Source organism: Crocuta crocuta, unplaced genomic scaffold (assembly GCF_008692635.1).
Source record: "Crocuta crocuta isolate KB4526 unplaced genomic scaffold, BGI_CrCroc_1.0 scaffold322, whole genome shotgun sequence".
Lineage (NCBI taxonomy): Eukaryota > Metazoa > Chordata > Mammalia > Carnivora > Hyaenidae > Crocuta > Crocuta crocuta.
In genome coordinates, this window is record NW_027532592.1 from 2,403,008 (window position 1) to 2,421,567 (window position 18,560).

At 45.0% G+C, this 18,560-nt stretch overlaps 1 protein-coding gene across 1 annotated transcript in view; it reads left to right on the forward strand.

The window, feature by feature from the left end:
• CDC42BPA (CDC42 binding protein kinase alpha) overlaps window positions 1-18,560 on the forward strand; it is a 285,304-nt gene that overhangs the window by 159,481 nt on the left and 107,263 nt on the right. The window contains exon 14 of the mRNA XM_077779914.1: window positions 5,429-5,551. Within this exon, the coding sequence (XP_077636040.1) occupies window positions 5,429-5,551 (123 nt within the window). The remainder of the gene's footprint in view (window positions 1-5,428; window positions 5,552-18,560) is intronic.

Below are 18,560 nucleotides of genomic sequence, written 5' to 3' on the forward strand. Positions count from 1 at the left end.
TGAGCCAAAACCAAGAATCTGTACTCAACCCACTGAGCCCCCCGGGTGCCCCCCAGCGCTGGCTCATGCATTCTTCAGCTCATGTACTGGACAGTTTCAGCCCCAGAATTTTTGTTTGCATCTTCCTCATAATTTCAGCCTCTTTGATAATGTACTCCTCCTGTTCGCTAATTTTATTCCTGAGTTTACTGCATTTCCTCTCTGAGTTTTCTCCTAGTTCATTGAATTTCTTCATAACCGCTATTTTGTATATTTTATCTGTGAGAACACAGTGGTTCATGTCTTTGAGTTTGGTTGCTGGAGAATAGTCCTTTCTTTTTGTGAAACCGCATCACTGTGATTTTCTCATAGTGTGTCATGAAATGTACCTCTGCTGTCACACTTGAAGTAGCAAACACCTCTCTTAGGTGAGGTTTTATTTCCTTAGATTTTAAGGGTTCAACAGGTTGTCATTCAGAAGCCTTTCTCTTGTTTTCCAGAAGGTGGCGCTATCGCACAAGTTTGTGGTTTCCCCTAGCGCTCTGTCTAACCCGGAATTGAGCTAGGACAAGGCGGGGTTTCAGTTTTCATTGGCTCAGCCTGTCTCCAGGTGCAAATACCACAAGTGGAGATCTAGATGGAGCCCAACTGGGCCTCTCTCTCCCTCACTCTATAAAACCTGGGCGATGCACCCCGCCATTCAGCCTCCTACCCCGTGCCCTTTTCCATATTTGGCGAATGTGTTGATGGGGAGACTGGCCACATATTTGAGACAGACTCTTCCGAGGCAAGACTTTTGTGTCTCAAATACTCCAGTACTGGAGGAGATTTTAGTCTGAATTTTAGGAGCTCCTGACCGCCGTCACAGTCTCCAGTTACACCGAGTACACCACGATGGAAACAGCACCACACATTTAGGGATCTAGAGGTTTCCAGGTTGTTTCAGCAGCCCCGCCCATTCCCCAGCGCCTTGCTGTGTTTTCCCTCCTCGTAATATCCTCCATTTAGGGCAGCCTGGAGCCTTAGCCGGCCCACAGAATTGGGGACAGTTCAGAGATCAGAGGCCCCTGCCAGCATCTTTTCGCCTCAGAACGGCTGTTCCGTCTCTGTTTTACTGTACTGCGTCCCCACTGGTCTCTCAGACCCCTGATGTCTGTAAAAGTAAGATTTTTGCAAGTTACATACTTTGACTTATTGCAGTGGGAGTGATAAAGCAAAGACCTGGTGCTTCCTACTCCTTCCTGTTCCGAATGAAAAGATTCCTGTAGAGTGGGCTTGGCAGATGTTGGAATTCTCTAACGTGTCCTTAGGAAGTGTCCGTATATGGGATTGGTATCGTTTCCCAAAGCTATGACATCATCTCCTGTTGTATCAACGCCTGTTTCCCGCAGTGGCGCGGGTGTACGTGTGAGCGGCTCCGTCCCTGGACCGGCCATTGAGTGAACACTGGTTCTGCATGTCACCGTTCTGCACGTGGCCGAGGGTGTGACACTGAACCGAACAAGAGATCAGCACTGGCCTGGCAGTGCTTACATTCACAGACACAAAATCAGATACACAAAGCAGAGTCCATCCACTGAGAACAAGGAAGGTGGAGACCGTGTGAGACTTTTGTCAAGATAAAGAGAACGTGAAATGGTCAGTTTGAAGAAGACAGAGTGGTCTAGGGAAGTGGGTAGGACCGCCGGTCATCGCCCAAGTGTTCAGTGTCTGCAGACATGCATCTCAAGTGACTGTTTCCTTCAGCCACTTTGTCATCTTGTGGGGTGGAAACACCGAGTAGGAGAGTCAGATCCTGCCGAGACGGGGGCCTTCCAGGGGGAAGGAGGTGAAGAGAGGAGGGCAGAGAGATGGAAGGCGCGTTTGCTGTAGTGATGGTCCGCAGAATCTAACTGCGGTAAAGACGGGAAAAAACTGAATAATGTTAGGACAGTGGATTTGATCTCTTGGTGGGAATGAAGAATTACTGAAGTGGCCCCTCAGGTGAGCACACTGCAGAGATAAGAGAGAGTGGTACCCCTGAAGTCAAGGTTTGGGAGGCTGTGCGGTTGGTTACATCACGGCAGAGTTTACAGTAGCTCTTGTCCATAGGCGAGCCACTAGCGTAGGAGAGGAGTGGCTCTTTGGTGCGGGAGATGGGTTCACATTCTGTAGGATACTGAGCTTCCTTGGTCCCCAGGCGCTAATCACCTTGCGCGGTGTCCTAGCTGTGGCTGTGCAAGCACCACGCGTCCCCTGCTCCAGGTTCACGTGAGAGAGGAACCGCGGGTCTAGGCTATGACCCGTCGATCTGGTGGTTTAGCTAGAAAATAGTCTACCGGCTAGGTTGTTTGGGGCTGCAAGTCATAGATTTCTTAAATAATACGGATTTGTTATCTCAGGAAGTCAGAAGTAGACCATTCCAGGGCCCGTATTGGGGTTAGCTTCTCTTTAATGTTCATGGCTTTCCTCTCATGATTCTGCCATGCTGCCCAAGTTGCAGACCTTGCGTGCGCACACGTGCAGAGACCAAAAGAAGAAGGTTCCTTTGCTTTCATCCATCTCTTACTCAAGAGGAGATTTAAAACTTTTCCGGGAAGCCCCAAGTGGACTTCTTCTCAAGGTGCTGTTTGTTCTAACTAGGTCACATACCTCATTCTTAACCAGTAGCGGCACATAGCATGGGACTTCCATGTTTGACTTCAACCGCCTTCTGTGTTTGGCTGGTCTGCCTTGCCAGGGCACACTGTTGCATGGTTCCAGAACGTGGTTCACAAGCCATAAGAGGGGAATAGCTTCTAGGTTAAAAAAAAAAAAAAACCAACAGTGTGGGCCTTGGAGGATTTGTGTGGCTGAGAAGCCAGAGTGGTAAGTGGATTGTCTACTTTGATGTGAAAGTCACTAAGAGTAATAATGAAAAGGGTTGTAATGGTAAGGACAGTGAGCAATGTGTGGAATTGTTATTTAAGGAGAAGAAAGACAATGGCTGATAACTCCCGCGGAAGGCTCCAGACAGAGGTAACAAAGAGGAGCCCATCTCCTGCCCACCTCCCTGCCCTGCAGCAGGGGGAGTCTAGGAAGAAAAGTAGCTGTTACTAGTATTCCCGGGCTGTTTTTCTAGCTCCCTTCTTCTCCTTCCAACTCAGATACCTTTTTTAAAACAAACAAATAAGGAATGTTTCTTTGAAAATAATAAATACCAAATACACCAGTATTTACCATGTTTTGAACCCAAAAATAAATGTATAAGAGTACTTACTGGATGTAGAAGATGATGGTTGGATGCACAAAAGGTAGATCTTACACCTTTAGTTCAAGTTAATAAATACTGGCTGCCATGCACATGAAGATCATGATACTATTCTCTATGCAATTGGTACAAATTAATGAGAATACCCACCTCCCCTGAAGGCCACAATGTTTTGGAGCTTATGTGAGTGTGTGTATATAAGTGATATATATAAGTGATAATATGGTATAGAGATACTAACATAATTTACATAAAGCAGTATATAAATAACATAAGTAGTATAAAGCATCCAGTCATGATTTGTACTAACAGACAATTACAGCGAAGGTAGAGACTTCCTATTGTGAACTCTCCATAAAATAGCGCAGTAACTGTGGGAGCATAAGAGTGGATTTGTTTCTGACATAAGATTCTTTTACAGTTTGCTTTTTTCCAGATCTTCTGATAACATCTGGAAATACACTTCCATAGAGTCAATGTTTCTTTAATACTTTGCGTCTTCTGACGCACATACTCATAGTCTCTATTTTTGCTAAATTTACGAGCCAGAGGCACCTGGAGGTGAGCGTCAGCTGTCATACGTAACATTTGGAGGCCGGCATTTCTTTCTTTCTTTTTTTTTAATAGTTTATTGTCAAGTTTTCCATATAACACCCAGTGCTCATGCCCACAAGTGCCCTCCTCCATGCCCATCAACCCCCTTCCCCTCCCCCCCACTTCCATCAGCCCTCAGTTTGTTCTCAGCATTCAAGAGTCTTTCATGGTTTGCCTCCCTCCCTCTCCCCAACTATTTTTCTCCTTCTTCTCCCCCATGGTCCTCCATTAAGTTCCTCCTAATCCTCCTATACGTGCAAANTGGATGCCGGCTTTTCTGTATGTCATAGACACACGACCCGTAGAACAGTGCAGCTTTGAAATACATGGGTCCTGTGCCTTTATTTCCTTTTCGATAAATACAGTATAGTACCATAAATGTGTCTTCTCTTCCTCATGGTTTTCTCAGTAACATTTTCGTTTTCTCTAGCTTACTTTTTATTGTAAGAATACAGCGTATGATACACGTAGATTACAAAGTCTGTGTTATTGGCAGTTAATATTATTGGTTAGGTTTCTGGTCAACAGGAGGCTGTTAGTAGTTAAGTTTTTGGGGAATTGAAAGTCAGACATGGATGTTTGGGGTGCCTGGGTGCCTCAGCAAGTTAAGCGTCAGACTTTGGCTCTGGTCACCATCTCACTTTGGGCACCGCGTCAGCTCAGAGACCAGAGCCTGCTTCGGCTTCTGTGTCTCCCTCGCTCTCTGCCCCTCCCCTGCATGTTCTCTTTCTCTTTCTTTCTCTCTCTCTCTCTCTCTCTCAAAAATAAAAAAACATTAAAAAAAATTTTTTTAAGTCATATACAGGTTTTCAACTGCATGGGGTGGGGATCATTGCCCGGAACCCCATGCATTTTTCAAAGTCAAGTGTGTTAACGTCTCTGAACCTCCCTTCACACACTGCACTCTGCTTTGAATGCATCAATCAGACACGGGAAGTATGGGTACCACATGACGACCCTTCCTGCCAGAATGAAAGGGACCTGAATGGTTGACCCGCTGGTAGGCTGCAGCTGCAGTGTTTGATAGAAGGCCGATCCTCTCTTAAGTCTGTTATACATTTAAAGATACGCACATTGGAGTTTTGGGACTTAATTGTGATGTGTTTGCATGCTTTTTGTCAACGAATAGATGTTTTGATCAGTAGAATTATATAAGGATTTCTATAGAAAGAAATATATTGGGGCACCTGGATGGCTCAGTTGGTTAAGTGTCCAACTCTTCATTTCGGCTCACATCATGATCTCTTGGTTCATGAGTTCGAGCCCTATGTCAGGCTCTACACTGACAATGTAGAGCCTGCTTGGGATTCTCTCTCCCTCTCTCGCTGCCCCTCCTGCACTCATGTTCTCTCTCAACATAAAGTTAACTTTAAAAAAAGAAATATATTGCTGTTAGTTTAAAATTGTTTATGGGGCACCTGGGTAGCCCAGTCGGTTAAGCATCCAACTTCGGCTCAGGTCATGATCTCACTGTTTGTGGGTTTTGAGCCCCACGTCAGGCTCTGTGCTGACAGCTAACTCAGAGCCTGGAGCCTNGTTTTAAAAAGAAATTAAATAAAAATAAAAGAAAATTATTTTAACATGGCCTTATTTCTCATTTTATCCTTTATTTTTTTTTTTTTTAAGAGTCAACGCAGACAGTCCAAGCTCTGCAATATTCAACTGCTGATGGCCCGCTAGCAGCCAGCAAGGATTTAGAAATCAAAGCCTTGAAAGAAGAAATCGAAAAACTAAGGAAACAAGTAAGAGGTAAATTTCTGTGATTCACTGTTAATTCAGATGAGTAGGTTTAAAAAAAAAATACGCTGTTTACACACACAACGTATTTTGAGTGCCAGTCACGTGTCACACGATATGAGCTCTGCACTGGCGAGTGGAGAGCAAATCGAGGGGTTTCTGCTCTCAGGGAGCTCACATTTTGGTACCGGGAGAAATAGCTTCTGCAGGACCTGAGAAAATAAGCGTTGGTGCGTGGGGAGCATTAGGAGGGCGCCTGACTGAGGCGCATGGTAACAGAGGCGGTGTCTGGGGGACGTCTGTTAGTCTGGGATGCTTAGTTGGGGTTCGCCTGGCTGCCATGTTCATAGTGCCAGGGGTGAGGAAGAGGACAGCGTAGGCAAGGAGAGCGCATGTATGCGGATGGATGGCAGGACAGGCGAGAGTGTACCTTCCCTGTAACAGCTCCTTCCAGCATATTGGTGAGACGCAGTTAAGTTAATGTAGGCAAGTGTCACTAGGCCTGCTCCGTCCGTTCATGGTATTTCGTTCAGCAAATACTGCCTGTGCCCCTGCTGGGGGGCAGGTGTGGTATGAGGCTCTTGTGATGTGGTACTAAGCACAGTGATGGTCCTAAGCACGGTGATGGAGCTAAATACGGCGGCTGTACTAAGCACAGCGATGGTACTAAACACAGTGAGGGTATTAAGCACAGTGACGGTACTAAGCACAGTGATGGAGCTAAGCACAGCGACTGTGCTAAGCACGGTGACAGTACTAAGCATGGTGATGGTACTAAGCACAGTGACCGTCCTAGGCATGTGACAGAGTTAAGCACAGTGACAATACTAAGCACAGTGACGGAGCTAAGCACAGTGACGGTACTAAGCACGGCGACTGTGCTAAGCACAACGATGGTACTAAGCACAGTGACTGTGCTAAACATAGTGACAGAGCTAAGCACTGTGATGGTGCTAAGCATGGCGGCAGAGCTAAGCACAGTGACGGTACTAAGCACAGTGATAGTACTAAGCACAGCAACTGTGCTAAGCCCGGTGACAGTGCTAAGCGTGGTGGCAGAACCCTGGTCCTTGCGGGCCTGGGAGGCACCCAACAGCAATAAGGCAGTGGCTGTGTGACTCTGTAAATGCCACACTATGTTAGAGGCGGTGGAGACTTGAAGACAGCAGAATAAGGAGAAGGGGTCAGGGGTCCGGGGTGGGGAGTTCTGTAGTTTTATGCAGGCTGGTCTGGGGAGAAGCCCCACTGAGAAGGTGACAGGTGAGCACGCACTCGAAGAAGGTAAGGGGCTAGCTGTGCACTTACGTGGGAAGTAGTTACGTGGGAAGTAGTTACGTGGGAAGTGTGTGTTCCACGCAGAAGGACCCGCCAGTGCAAAGGCCCTGAAGTCAGAATGTGGCTCACGGGTTCAGACGGCGTGGCTGGAGGACGGAGGAGGCGGCGTGGAGAAGTAGAGGATCTGATCAGTAGAGTCCCACTGACTGTTACAAGGTTTCTGGTTTTTCCTGTCAGCGTGATGGAAGCCTTTTGTGGGGTGGAGAGGCGTGGCACCCTGTCTCGGGATAGGGAGAGAGAGAAGGTACTGGCTTAGCCAGGGTAGTCAGGCCTCTCCAGAAATGCCGTTTTAAGACTGAAGTAAGTGAAGGAGAAGAAAGAATCTGAGACACAGTCTTCAATTTAAAAATTTTTTAATGTTAATTTTGGGGGGGTGGCAGAGAGAGGGAGACACAGAATCTGAAGCAGGCTCCAGGCTCCAAGCTGTCAGCACAGAGCCTGATGTGGGTCTTGAACTCATGACTGTGAGATAGTGACCTGAGCCGAGGTCGGACAGTGACCTGAGCCGAGGTCGGACACTCAACCGACTGAGCCACCCAGGCGCCCCTAAAAAGGACGGTTTAAATGGCAGGTTAATACTTTGCTTATATTAAATACATGGAACTCTTAAATTTGACCATAATTTATGCTGTTCTATTTTATTAAGTGGCTCTCTTCCTAAGAGATATCTCTATCAAATTTCTGTAGCTTTACCTTTCTAAAATTAAGGTATTTGGAAATGTGATCAGCAGACTCATTTGCTTTGCCTTAAACCTCAAGAGCACCGAGTGTGTTGGCTACATGGCACTGAGAAGACATCCGCTGGGGTGGTCGGTGACGTATCTTCAGGGAGATAATACGGATCGGGATGAGTCACTCATAAGCCCATCTTATTGGCTCTAAGAGGATGGTGGTGTTTTTTATTTTTTAATTGATTCCTTAAGATTTTCTGTGCAGTCATCTTGCATCTGCAAATAGGACAGTTGTGTTTTTGCCTCTCTGATCTGTGTGCTTTTTATTTCCTTTTGTGGTGCTGCTAGAATCCGCACCGTGCAGAAGAGCGAGGAGAATGCACATCCTGGCTTTCTTCCCAGCCTTAGGGGGAAGCCTCCAGACTCTCACCCGCAAGCGCAATATTAGCTACACGTTTTCTATAGATGCTCTTTACTGAGTCGGAAGTTCACTGTATTTCTGAGAGTTTTTATCACAGGTGGTTGTTGAAATTTGTCGAATATTTTTTCTGCATTTACTGATAGGAACATGTGATTTTGCCCCCTTTAGTTAGCCTATAAATATGGGGGATTAGAGTGGTTGATTTTGAAATAATTGGACCAGCCTTACATCCCTGAAGTAAATACATGACCAGTCACGGTGTATAGTTATATTATTTTTACGTGTTACTGAATTTTATTGCTAGTGTTTTTGCATCTGTATACGTGAAGGATATTGGTCTTTAGTTTTCTGCCTTTCTTTTTCTTTCTTTTGTTCTTTGTACTGCCTTTGTTTTTGTTTCTGTTCTTTAATTTTTTTCTTATTGAGGTATAGTTGACATGCAACATTACATTAATTAGCTTCAGATGTACACATAATGATTCAGTGTTTGTATGTATTGTGAAATGACCACCACAGGACCTCCGGTTAGCCACCGTTAGTACTCGTACTTACAGATTTTTTTTCTTGTGCTTAGAAATTTTAAGAGCTACTCTCGACGACTTTTCAGTATGCGGTACAGAATTATTAGCTGTAGTCCTCATGCTGTAAATGGCATCCCCAGGATTTACTTATTATATAACTAGAAGTTTGTACCTGTGATCACCTTTACCCCATTAATGTGCCCTGCACCCCTCCCTCTTGGAACCACCAATTTGTTCTCTGAGTTCACTTTTTTGGGGTTTTAGATTCCACGTATATGTGAGATCATGCAGTATTTGTCTTTCTCTGACTACTTTTCCTTAGCATAATTCCCTCAAGTTTCATCCACTTTGTTGCAAATGGCAAGACAGCCCTCATTTTAATGGCTCAGTGGTATACCATTGTACATATACCCCACATTTTATTTATCCATGTATCTGTCACCGGACATTTAGGTTGCTTCTGTGTCTTGACTATTGTGAATAATGCTGCGGTAAACACAGAATGCGTATATATTTTCAATTTAGTGATTTTGTTTTCTCTGGATGAATATTCAGGAGTGGAATTGCTAGATCCTTTGGTAGCTCTATTCTAATTTTTTTTTAAGGTTTGTTTATTTTTGAGACAGAAAGACAGAATGCAAGCCCTGTAGGGGCAGAGAGAGAGAAGGAGACAGACTCCAAAAGCAGGCTCCAGGCTCTGAGCTGTCATCACAGAGCCCAGTGCAGGGCTCAGATTCATGAACCCTTCAGCTCATGACCTGAGCTGAAGTAGGACACTTAACTGACTGAGCCACCCAGGTGCCCCTCTTTTAATTTTTTGAAGAACCTCCATACTGTTTTCCAAAGTGGCTGCACTAATTAGCATTTCCACCAGCAGTGCACACATACCCTCTTTTATCTGCATCCTTGCCAACACTTGTTACTCCTTGTCTTTTGGATGGCAGCCATTCTAACAGGTGCGAGGTGATAACCTCATTGTGGTTTTGATTTGTGTTGGCCTGATAATTTATGACGTTGAACACCTTTTCATGTACCTGTTAGCCATCTTTATGTCTTCTTCGGAAAAAAATGTCTGTTCAGATCCTCTGCCCATTTTCTAAGCGGATTGTTTGTTTGCCAGTGATTTATGAGTTATTAAAATATTTTTTCTATACTTACCCCTTATCAGATCTATGATTTGCAGATTCTTTCTCTCATCCATTGGTTGCCTTTTTATGTTGTGGATGGTTTCCCTTGCTGAGCAGAAGTAAGTTCAAAGTCGCCTCACTTGTTGATTTTTGCTTTTGGTGCCCTCCTAGTGCTGGCCTCATAAAATGAGTTTGAACATATTCCTTCCACTTTCATTTTTTAGAAAATTTCAAGGAGGATTGGTGTTAATTCTTTTTAAAAGGTTGGTTAGAATTCACCAGTAAAACCGTCAGGTCCTGGATTTTTTTTTTTTTTTTGGAGGTTTTAATTCAGTATCTTTAGTATTATTGGTCTGCTTAGATTTTTTTTTTTAATGTTTTTTTATTTATTTCTAGGAGAGAGAGAGAGAGAGAGACAGCGTGAGCAGGGGAGGGTCAGAGAGAGAGGGAGTCACAGACTGAAACAGGCTCCAGGCTCTGAGCTGGCAGTCAGCACAGAGCCCGACACGGGGCTCAAACCCACGAATCGCGAGATCATGACCTAAGCGAAAGTCAGACGCTTAACCGACTAAGCCACCCAGACGCCCCTGCTTAGATTTTTTTTAACTTATTCACAGTTCAGTTTTGTTTGATTCTCTGTTTCTATAAATTATCTGTTTTTCTAGGTTATCCAGTTTGCTGGCTTGTAATTGTTCATAGTAGTCTCTTATGATCTTTGTATATGTGCTGCCCATTGAAATGTTTTCTGTTTCATTTGTTTTTATTTATGAGTCATCTTTTTAAAAAAAATTTTTTTAACGTTTTATTTCTTTCTCAGAGAGAGGGACAGCGTGAGCAGGGGAAGGTCAGAGAGAGAGCGAGGTACAGATTCTGAAACAAGCTCCAGGCTCTGAGCTGGCTATCAGCACAGAGCCCAACACGGGGCTCCAACCCACGAACCATGAGATCATGACCTGAGACGATGTTGGCCGCTTAACTGACTGAGCCACCCGGGTGCCCCATGAGTCTTCTTTTCTAGTCCAGATAAAGTTTTGCCAATTTTGATTGTCCAAAAACAGTCTCTTAGTTATGTTGATCTTTTGTTTTCCTGATGCTTGTTTCATTTATTGCTACTCTGATCTTTGTTCATTCCTTTCTCTGGCTAACTAGGTTTAGTTTGATTTTTTTCTAGCTGCTTGATAACTAAAGTTAGGTGTTTCAGATCTTTCATTTTTTTTTTAACATAGGTGTTTATAGCCATGAACTTCCTTCTTAGAACTGCTTCTGCCATATCCCATGTGTTTTTGGTATATAGTGTTTCCATTTTGGTTTGTTAGAAAAAATTTTTTTATTTCCCTTTTAATTTCTTCTTGTGATCTGTTGGTTATTCGGGAGTGTGTTGCTCAGTTTCCACATTTTCATGAATTTTCCAGTTTCCTCCTTTATTGATTTCTAATTTCATACCTTTGTGCTTGGAAAAGATTCTTAGTATGGTTTGCTAAATTTCTTAAGACTTGTTTTGTGAGGTGCCTGGTTGGCTCAGTTGGTTAAATGTTCAACTTCTGGCTCAGGTCATGATCTTGTGGCTCATGGGTTCAAGCCCCACGTCAGGCTCTGTGCTGACAGCTCCGAGCCTGGAGCCTGCTTCGGATTCTGTGTCTCCCTCACTCTCTGCCCCTCCCCCACTCATGTCCATGCATGCTCTTTCAAAAATAAACATTTAAAATTTTTTCAAAAAATTAAATAACACTTGTTTTGTAGCCTAGCTTTTGATGTATCCTGGAGAATGTTCCTTGTGTGTTTGGGAAGAATGTATATTCTGCTGCTATTGGATGCAATGTTCTGTATGTGTCTGTTAGATCCATTTGGTCTAAAATATAATTCCCATTCAGTGTTTCCTTATTGATTTTTCTGACTAGATGATGTATCCATGTTGGAAGTACGGTATTGAAGTCCCCTACTTTATCGTAGTGTTTATTTATTCCTTCAAATCTGGTATATCTGCTCAGTATATTTAGGTGCTATAGTATTAGGTGCATATGTATTTATAATTGTCATATCTTCTTGATAAATTAACCTTTTTATTATTATACGGTAGCTTTTTTTGTCTCTTGTTACCATTTTTGACTTAACTTCTCTTTTGTCTAAGTATAGTTACCCTTGTTTTCTTTTGGTTTCCATTTGGATGAAATCTCTTGTTCCATCCCTTCATTTGAGCCTTTGTGTCTCCTTAAAGTCGGAGTGAGGCTTTTATAGACAGTGTATAATTGGATCTTGTTGTTTTAATTCATCCAGCCATGTTAGGTCTTGTTGGAGAATTTTATCCATTTATATTTAAAAAGATAAAACGTAAGGATTTACTAAAGGCATCTTATTGTTTTCAGAGTGTTTTGTAGTTCCTGTGTTTCTCTCTTTTTCTCTTACTAACTTCATTCGTAAATTAATCATTTTCAATAGTGTTAATACTCTGATTCCCTTCTCTGTCTTCTGTGTTCCTACTGTTGCTTTTTGCTTTACGGTTGCTATGAGGCTAACATACAATGTCTTAATTATAACAGTCTGTTTTGTGTTAATAACAATTATTTTTTCTCCTGGTTTAATATATAACTGCTTCAAGTATTTTCTCTTCATGTGTTTTAGAAGCATATTGGACAAGGTTATAATATTTCCTGCAACCATGGAATATAATTTAGAAAACTTAAGAGAAGAAAATCCTTGTGGATTTACCCATATTTTAAAATATTTATTTATTTATTTAAATGCTTATTTTTGAGAGAGAGTGCATGCACATGTGCTCAAGTGGAAGAAGGGCAGAGAAAGAGAGGACAGAGGATTTGAAGTGGCCTCTGTGCTCACAGCAGAGAGCTTGATGCAGGGCTTGAACCCACAAACTGTGAGATCATGACAAGAGCTGAAGTCGGACACTTAACTGACTGAGCCACCCAGGCGCCCCAGTTTACCCATATTTTTATGTACCACACTCTTCATGCCTTCTTGATATTGATGAGCTCCTTGTTCTGTTGTCTTCTGTTGAGATAATTTTCTTTAGCTGTTAAAAAATTTTTTTTAATGTTTATTTTTGAGAGAGAGAGACAGAGTGTGAGCAAAGGAGGGGCAGAGAGAGAGGGAGACACAGAATCTGAAGCAGGCCCCAGGCTCCGAGCTGTCAGCACAGAGCCTGAAGCAGGGCTTGAACTCACAAACCGTAGGATCATGACCTGAGCTGAAGTTGGACGTGTAACCAACTGAGCTGCCCAGGCGCCCCTTCCTTTAGCCATTTTTTTAAAGATAGCCCTGCTGTCAGCAAATTCTCTTAGTTTTTACTCATCTGAGAATATCTTAATTTCTTCTTTATAACTAAAGAATATTTTTGCAGGGCATGGGATCCTGGGTTGAGGTTTTTTTGTTTGTTTTAGCATCTGAAAACTATTGTACCACCTCCATTAGGACTCTGTGGTTCATGAGGAGGAAAATCAGTCATTCTGAGGTTTTTGGGGTTTTTTTTCCCTTTTATCTAAGGTGTTGTTTTTCTCTGGCTGCTTGCAAGGTTTTTCTTTTATAGTTCTCTGATGTTTAATGGTGTATTTGGGCATGGATTTCTTGGGGTTTATTCTGTTTGGGATTTGTTCATCTTCTGTAATAAAGATACATAAATGTGTCTTTCCACATTTTTCCGCTTTGTTACTTTGAGTACTTTTACAGACCTGCCTACTCTCTTATCTTTCTGGGACTCTTATGACTTAGATGTTCTTTCCTTTGTTGTCAACCCACAAACCGTTGGGTCTCTGTGCATTCTTGTTTTCATTGTTTTTCCCCCCACTATTTAGATTGGTCAGTTTCTACTGTTTTCTCTTCCATCTCACTGATTCTTTCCTCTCCTCCCTCCTTTGTGCTGCCGAATCCAACAACCCAGATTTTTATTACATTTATTTGTAAAATTTCCATTCTGTTTTTTGTAAGCTTGTTTCTTTGCTGAGACTTGCTGTACCTTCTCTTGAGTCTTCTGTGTTTTCATTTACTTCAGATATGTCCATAAGTACTCAGGGAAGCATTTTTATAATAGCCGGTGTCCTGTCTTGTCAGGTAGTTCTAACATCTCTGTCATTTCAGTGTCTGCATCTATTGAGTTCTCTTCTCATTCAAGTCGAGATTTTCCTAGTTCCTGATAGGGTGACTGACTTTAAGTTAGTGTCTCTGGATCTTATTTAAACTTTCCATTTTCGCTGGCTTTTCCTGACACCACTCCAGCAGCGGTAGATTGCCAGGTTGAGGTAGAAGTTCAGTGTCCCCACGTGGCCTCCCTCGACACCCAAAGACGGGCCCCTCGTTATCCCTGGAAGAGGTCGGGTGTTCCAGGCCCCCCGCCTGTTTCCCCCCAGCACTGGTGGGCGTGGCCCTAGTACCGCAGGGCAGTGGCGGATGGTCCGCCTTCCCTGACACCGCCCCCAAGTGGGAAGGTGGAGGGCCTCACTGCTGCCAGTGGGGGGCGGAGGTGCTGGGTGGCCGTGTGGTTTCCACTGACATTGCGTGTGGGACGCGCTTGTTAGAGCCAACAGGATTGACTCTCCTGGCCCTGGCCCAGCCCTCCTCCGAGTACCGTTTGTGCCTCACAGGGTGTTGGGCGCTTCATCACCGCCTGACGCGACTGGAAGTCTCCTCACGTGTCCTTTGCTGACCGAAGTGGTTGTGGAGTAAGTTGTTTCTGTGTTGTTTAACGTGAGCGGGACAGTTATTTCCTGAAAGTTTTCGGTCTTGCTGATTTGTTCCTTTCCTGGGCCTCTGGGTGGAAAGAGTAGGCTTTTGTTGGGGCTTTATTTGCTCCCCTGTTGGCATTTCTGGGTCGCCAGTGTCTTTGGCTCTGTGTCTGGAGAAAATGAACCGGAAAGAAAACCCAGAGAACTTGCAGTTGTGTTGGTCCAGTACTCCTGACATCACAGTTTCAGGTTCCCTTGTCCCCATTGGTCATCCTTTTTCTCTCCAAATTTCAGTTTTCTTGTATTTGTTTTATTATGATGTCCAGGGAAGAGGGAAAGTGTGTCTAAGCCAGCTTTCTGGAAGCAGAAGTCCTCAGAGGAAGCTCTTCAGATGTAGATCCGATCACGTCACAGCCTCAGCACACATGCTACCGTGTCCTCCTTCCGCACATCCCCACTGGCTCCCGGATGAAAGTAAAACGTCAGCTCCGTCTCCAGGGCCCTCGGTTCTCTTGGACGTAGCTGCGTCCCCAGACTCCCGCCAAAGCGAACTGCGCTTAGTTCTGCTTGGTCACATTCAGAGCTTTCACTGTTTCATTGTCTTTCCTCTCTTTCTCCACCCCCTCTTCCTTCCCGCCTGCCTTCCCTCTTTCCTTCCTGCTTCATTTTATTCATTTTTGCTTGTTTGCTCGCCAGAAACATTCCTCACCTTAAACTCCTCTAGAATACGTTTTATCACTGACGTATTTTTTTATGTGTATATTGTTTTCCTTCCCTTTCCTCACTGCTAGATGGTAAGCTTCTTGAACATAGGAATTTTGGGGGCGCCTGGGTGGCTCAGTCCGTTAAGAGTCTGACTTTGGCTCAGGTCATGATCTCACAGTTTGTGGGTTCAAGCCCCGCGTCGGGCTCTGTGCTGACAGCTAGCTCAGAGCCTTGAGCCTGTCTTTGGATTCTATGACTCCCTCTCTTTCTGATCCTCCTCTGCTCATGGTGTCTCTCTCTCTCTCCCTCTCTCAAAAATAAATAAAACATTAAAAATTAAAAAAAAAAGAAAATAGGAAATTTGACAGTTTTATTCCTTGATACGTCCAAGTGCACGGAAGGATGCATGAACACTTAAACACCCCTAGTCAATATTTGTTGATGAGCCAGTGACTAAGTGAAACTTCGCTCTTGAAAACGTGTGATCACTTCCTAAGGTGTCTCCCTAATATGTCTTTCCGGGCAATTCCCAGCACACTCAGCCCTTACGTACAAGCTACGTGCCTGGAAGGAGCCGTCCTAACTGGGGAAATTGCTTACCATTGACCTCTTGTTGATGGAGAGTCTCTTCTCTACTTTACCCCTAAACATGGAGCCTGTACGACTGCTCTTCACTTATAGTTTAGCATTTCCCGGGTGGGGGTGGGGGCAGAACCGGTGAAAACGAGGTTAAGGGAAAAGGTAAATCCTCTTTTTAGTATCCTTCCTTCCCAGCCCCTCTTTCCTGGGTCACGTGCTGGTCTCTCAGCGTGCCTCTTGATTCCAGTAAATCTCGTTCATTTCTTTCACTGTTCACTTTTAAGCCTATTTTTTGTGGTAAAATGTACATAACATAAAATGACCATTTTAACCATATTTAAACATCAGGCCAGTGGCCTCTAACACGGTCATGTGCTGTGCAACTATCACCCTCTGTCTGCAGCCCAGCGTTGTCCCCCACGGAAGCCCTTCCCCCACCAGCCCCCAGCCCCTGGCACCCACCCTTTTTTCTGCATCTCTGCAAGCCTAAACTTTCTCTCTCTTCCCCCTCCCCCCCCCACACACAGCCCTGCATCGTGTAAATGAAGGAGAAAGATAGTGAATGAAGGGAGAAGGGTGAGAATAGGGGAGCCTGTTTTCCCCATCATGATGAGAAGTCAGATCTCTTCACCTCTCGGAAGGTCCTGGATGATTTTAGGGATCAGAGCGTCAAGGAGAAGCGGCCATGCCACGTCCGCGCGGGGCAGGGATGGGTGAGGGAGACGCGCGAGGCCGCGTCCGCGCGCAGAGCAGGGAGGGATGAGGGAGACGCACGAGGCCGCGTCCACGCGGGGCAGGGATGTGTGAGGGAGACGCTCGAGGCCGCGTCCGCGCGCGGGGCAGGGAGAGGTGACGGAGACACGCGAGGCCGCGTCCACGCGGGGCAGGGATGGGTGAGGGAGACGCGCGAGGCCGCATCCGCGCGGGGCAGGGAGGGGTGAGGGACACACGCGAGGCCGCATCCACGCGGGGCAGGGATGGGTGAGGGAGACGCGCGAGGCCGCGTCCGCGCGCGGGGCAGGGATGGGTGCGGGAGACGCGCGAGGCCGCATCCGCGCAGGGCANTGACCTCCCGCCCTGGCCTCCTTCCCGGGTCCCTAAAACCGGCCACGCGGTTTACGTGTGCGCCTCGCCTTCACGTGTGGTGGGTCACTCTTCATCCTCCTGACTTGTCCTCTCCTTCAAGACCAACTCTGTTTAATACTTCTTCTGTGCCACTTGCTGCAGAGAAAATTCCCCTCCCGCGTTCTCATCCTGGATTCAGTCCTCATCACGAGCAGGTCGGATCCCGCGGCTGCCCCGGCGGCAGCAGCTCGGAACCGGGTTGGGATGCGCTAGCCCGTGGTGCTGGTGCTGGTGCTGCTCCCGAAAACTGCGTTTTAACCACTTCACCCGGGTGGCATGGTCGTCGTGTCGCATGGGGTACTTTTTATAGTCTCAGAGGATTTCTTTCAGTGTCTTGATCGAATTCACCACTTGTCAGTGGAAGTAAACAGTCACATGCCTTCGCCATTTTACAGTTGGTCAAAATTCAGCGCATTCTGGATTTTTCTGAAACTCAGTACATACTGGATTTTTCTTGAGTTGGGGTTTTTCTCTTTGGGGAATGAAAAATTCTGTGTCTATCAGCTTGGAAGATTCTATAAATCATCACGTTTGTCTTCTCCAACCCTTCTGTGTGAAACCGCGAAAATCTGACCTGTAATTCGCAGATACACTTACGAACTTCACTGCAAAGCAGCCACAGTGAAATGGCTGGGGGCAGACAGTTGCCCTCCACCGAGAGAGAGCCGTGACCGTCCCCGCAGGCTGCCAAAGCCGCCCTGGGGAGTCATTTCGCTGTCACTCGATGTGATGCAGACAGTTTATAAAACACTGACTTCATTTTTGTTTCTTATGAAAAGCAGTTGAGATAAGCAAATGACTCCATAATTTGCCAAAACCCTCCACCGTGCCAGGGTAGAACTCTTCGGAGTAGAAGAAAGGAGGTGAGTGTCAGTCATTCAGCTGGCTCGGGTGAATAGGATTCCAGTTAGACCCCTCAAATGACAAAAGTCAGCCATGTCACATACTAAATTTTGACTCCAAATTACTAGAAATAACAAACTTTTGACATCTTAAAAGTGTTAAAACCTTAAAATAACAGAAAAGTTTCACTTAAAAATGTTTCAAGGAACTTAGTCTAAACTGAAAAAAAAATCCTACATGCAATGCTGAAACTTGAGGAAATGGTAAAATATAATTTTGAGTGTAAGACTAAATACCCCGTGATCTTTAAGATTAAACATCCTGAAAACCATCTCCTAGAGGAGAAAGCAGGAAACAACCTCCTTGACCTCCACCGCAGCAACTTNTTATTTAGTAGGGGCGCCTAGGTGGCTCAGTCGGTTAAACCATTGACTTCGGCTCAGGTCATGATGTCACAGTTTGAAAGTTCGAGCCCCACATCGGATTCTGTGCTGACAGCTTGGAGCCTGGAGCCTGCTTCAGATTCTGTGTCTCGCTCTCTCTTGCTGCTCCTCCCCTGCTCATGCTCTGTCTCTCTCAAAAATAAACATTAAAAAAAAATTTTTTTTTAAAGAATTATTTGGTAACGTTACTTTCCAGGTGAGGAGGCCGATGCCAGAGTTCCTGAGTGGTCACCTTTGCTCCAAGACCATTTAGCAATGTGACCTCAGGCTAGATATCCAGCTCCCTGGGCCTCGGTTTCTTCTTCTAGAAAATGGGGGAACAGACCTAGATCAGAGGTATTCAGACATTTGCTTTCCGAAATCAGGGACTGTTCCTCAGATACCCACTAGTGAAACTGGGCTGGGGCCCAAAACCATTAGAAGCGCAGCCGGCTTAACAATAATGTGACTAAAGTCAGCACACGAACGCTAATAACCAACCACATAGGAAAACCGGTCTATTTTGTCTGTTGGCATTTGATGTCTTTAATAGTTTTAAGCTTTCAATTGGTTCTGAAGGCACTTTTCTGGAAGTATGG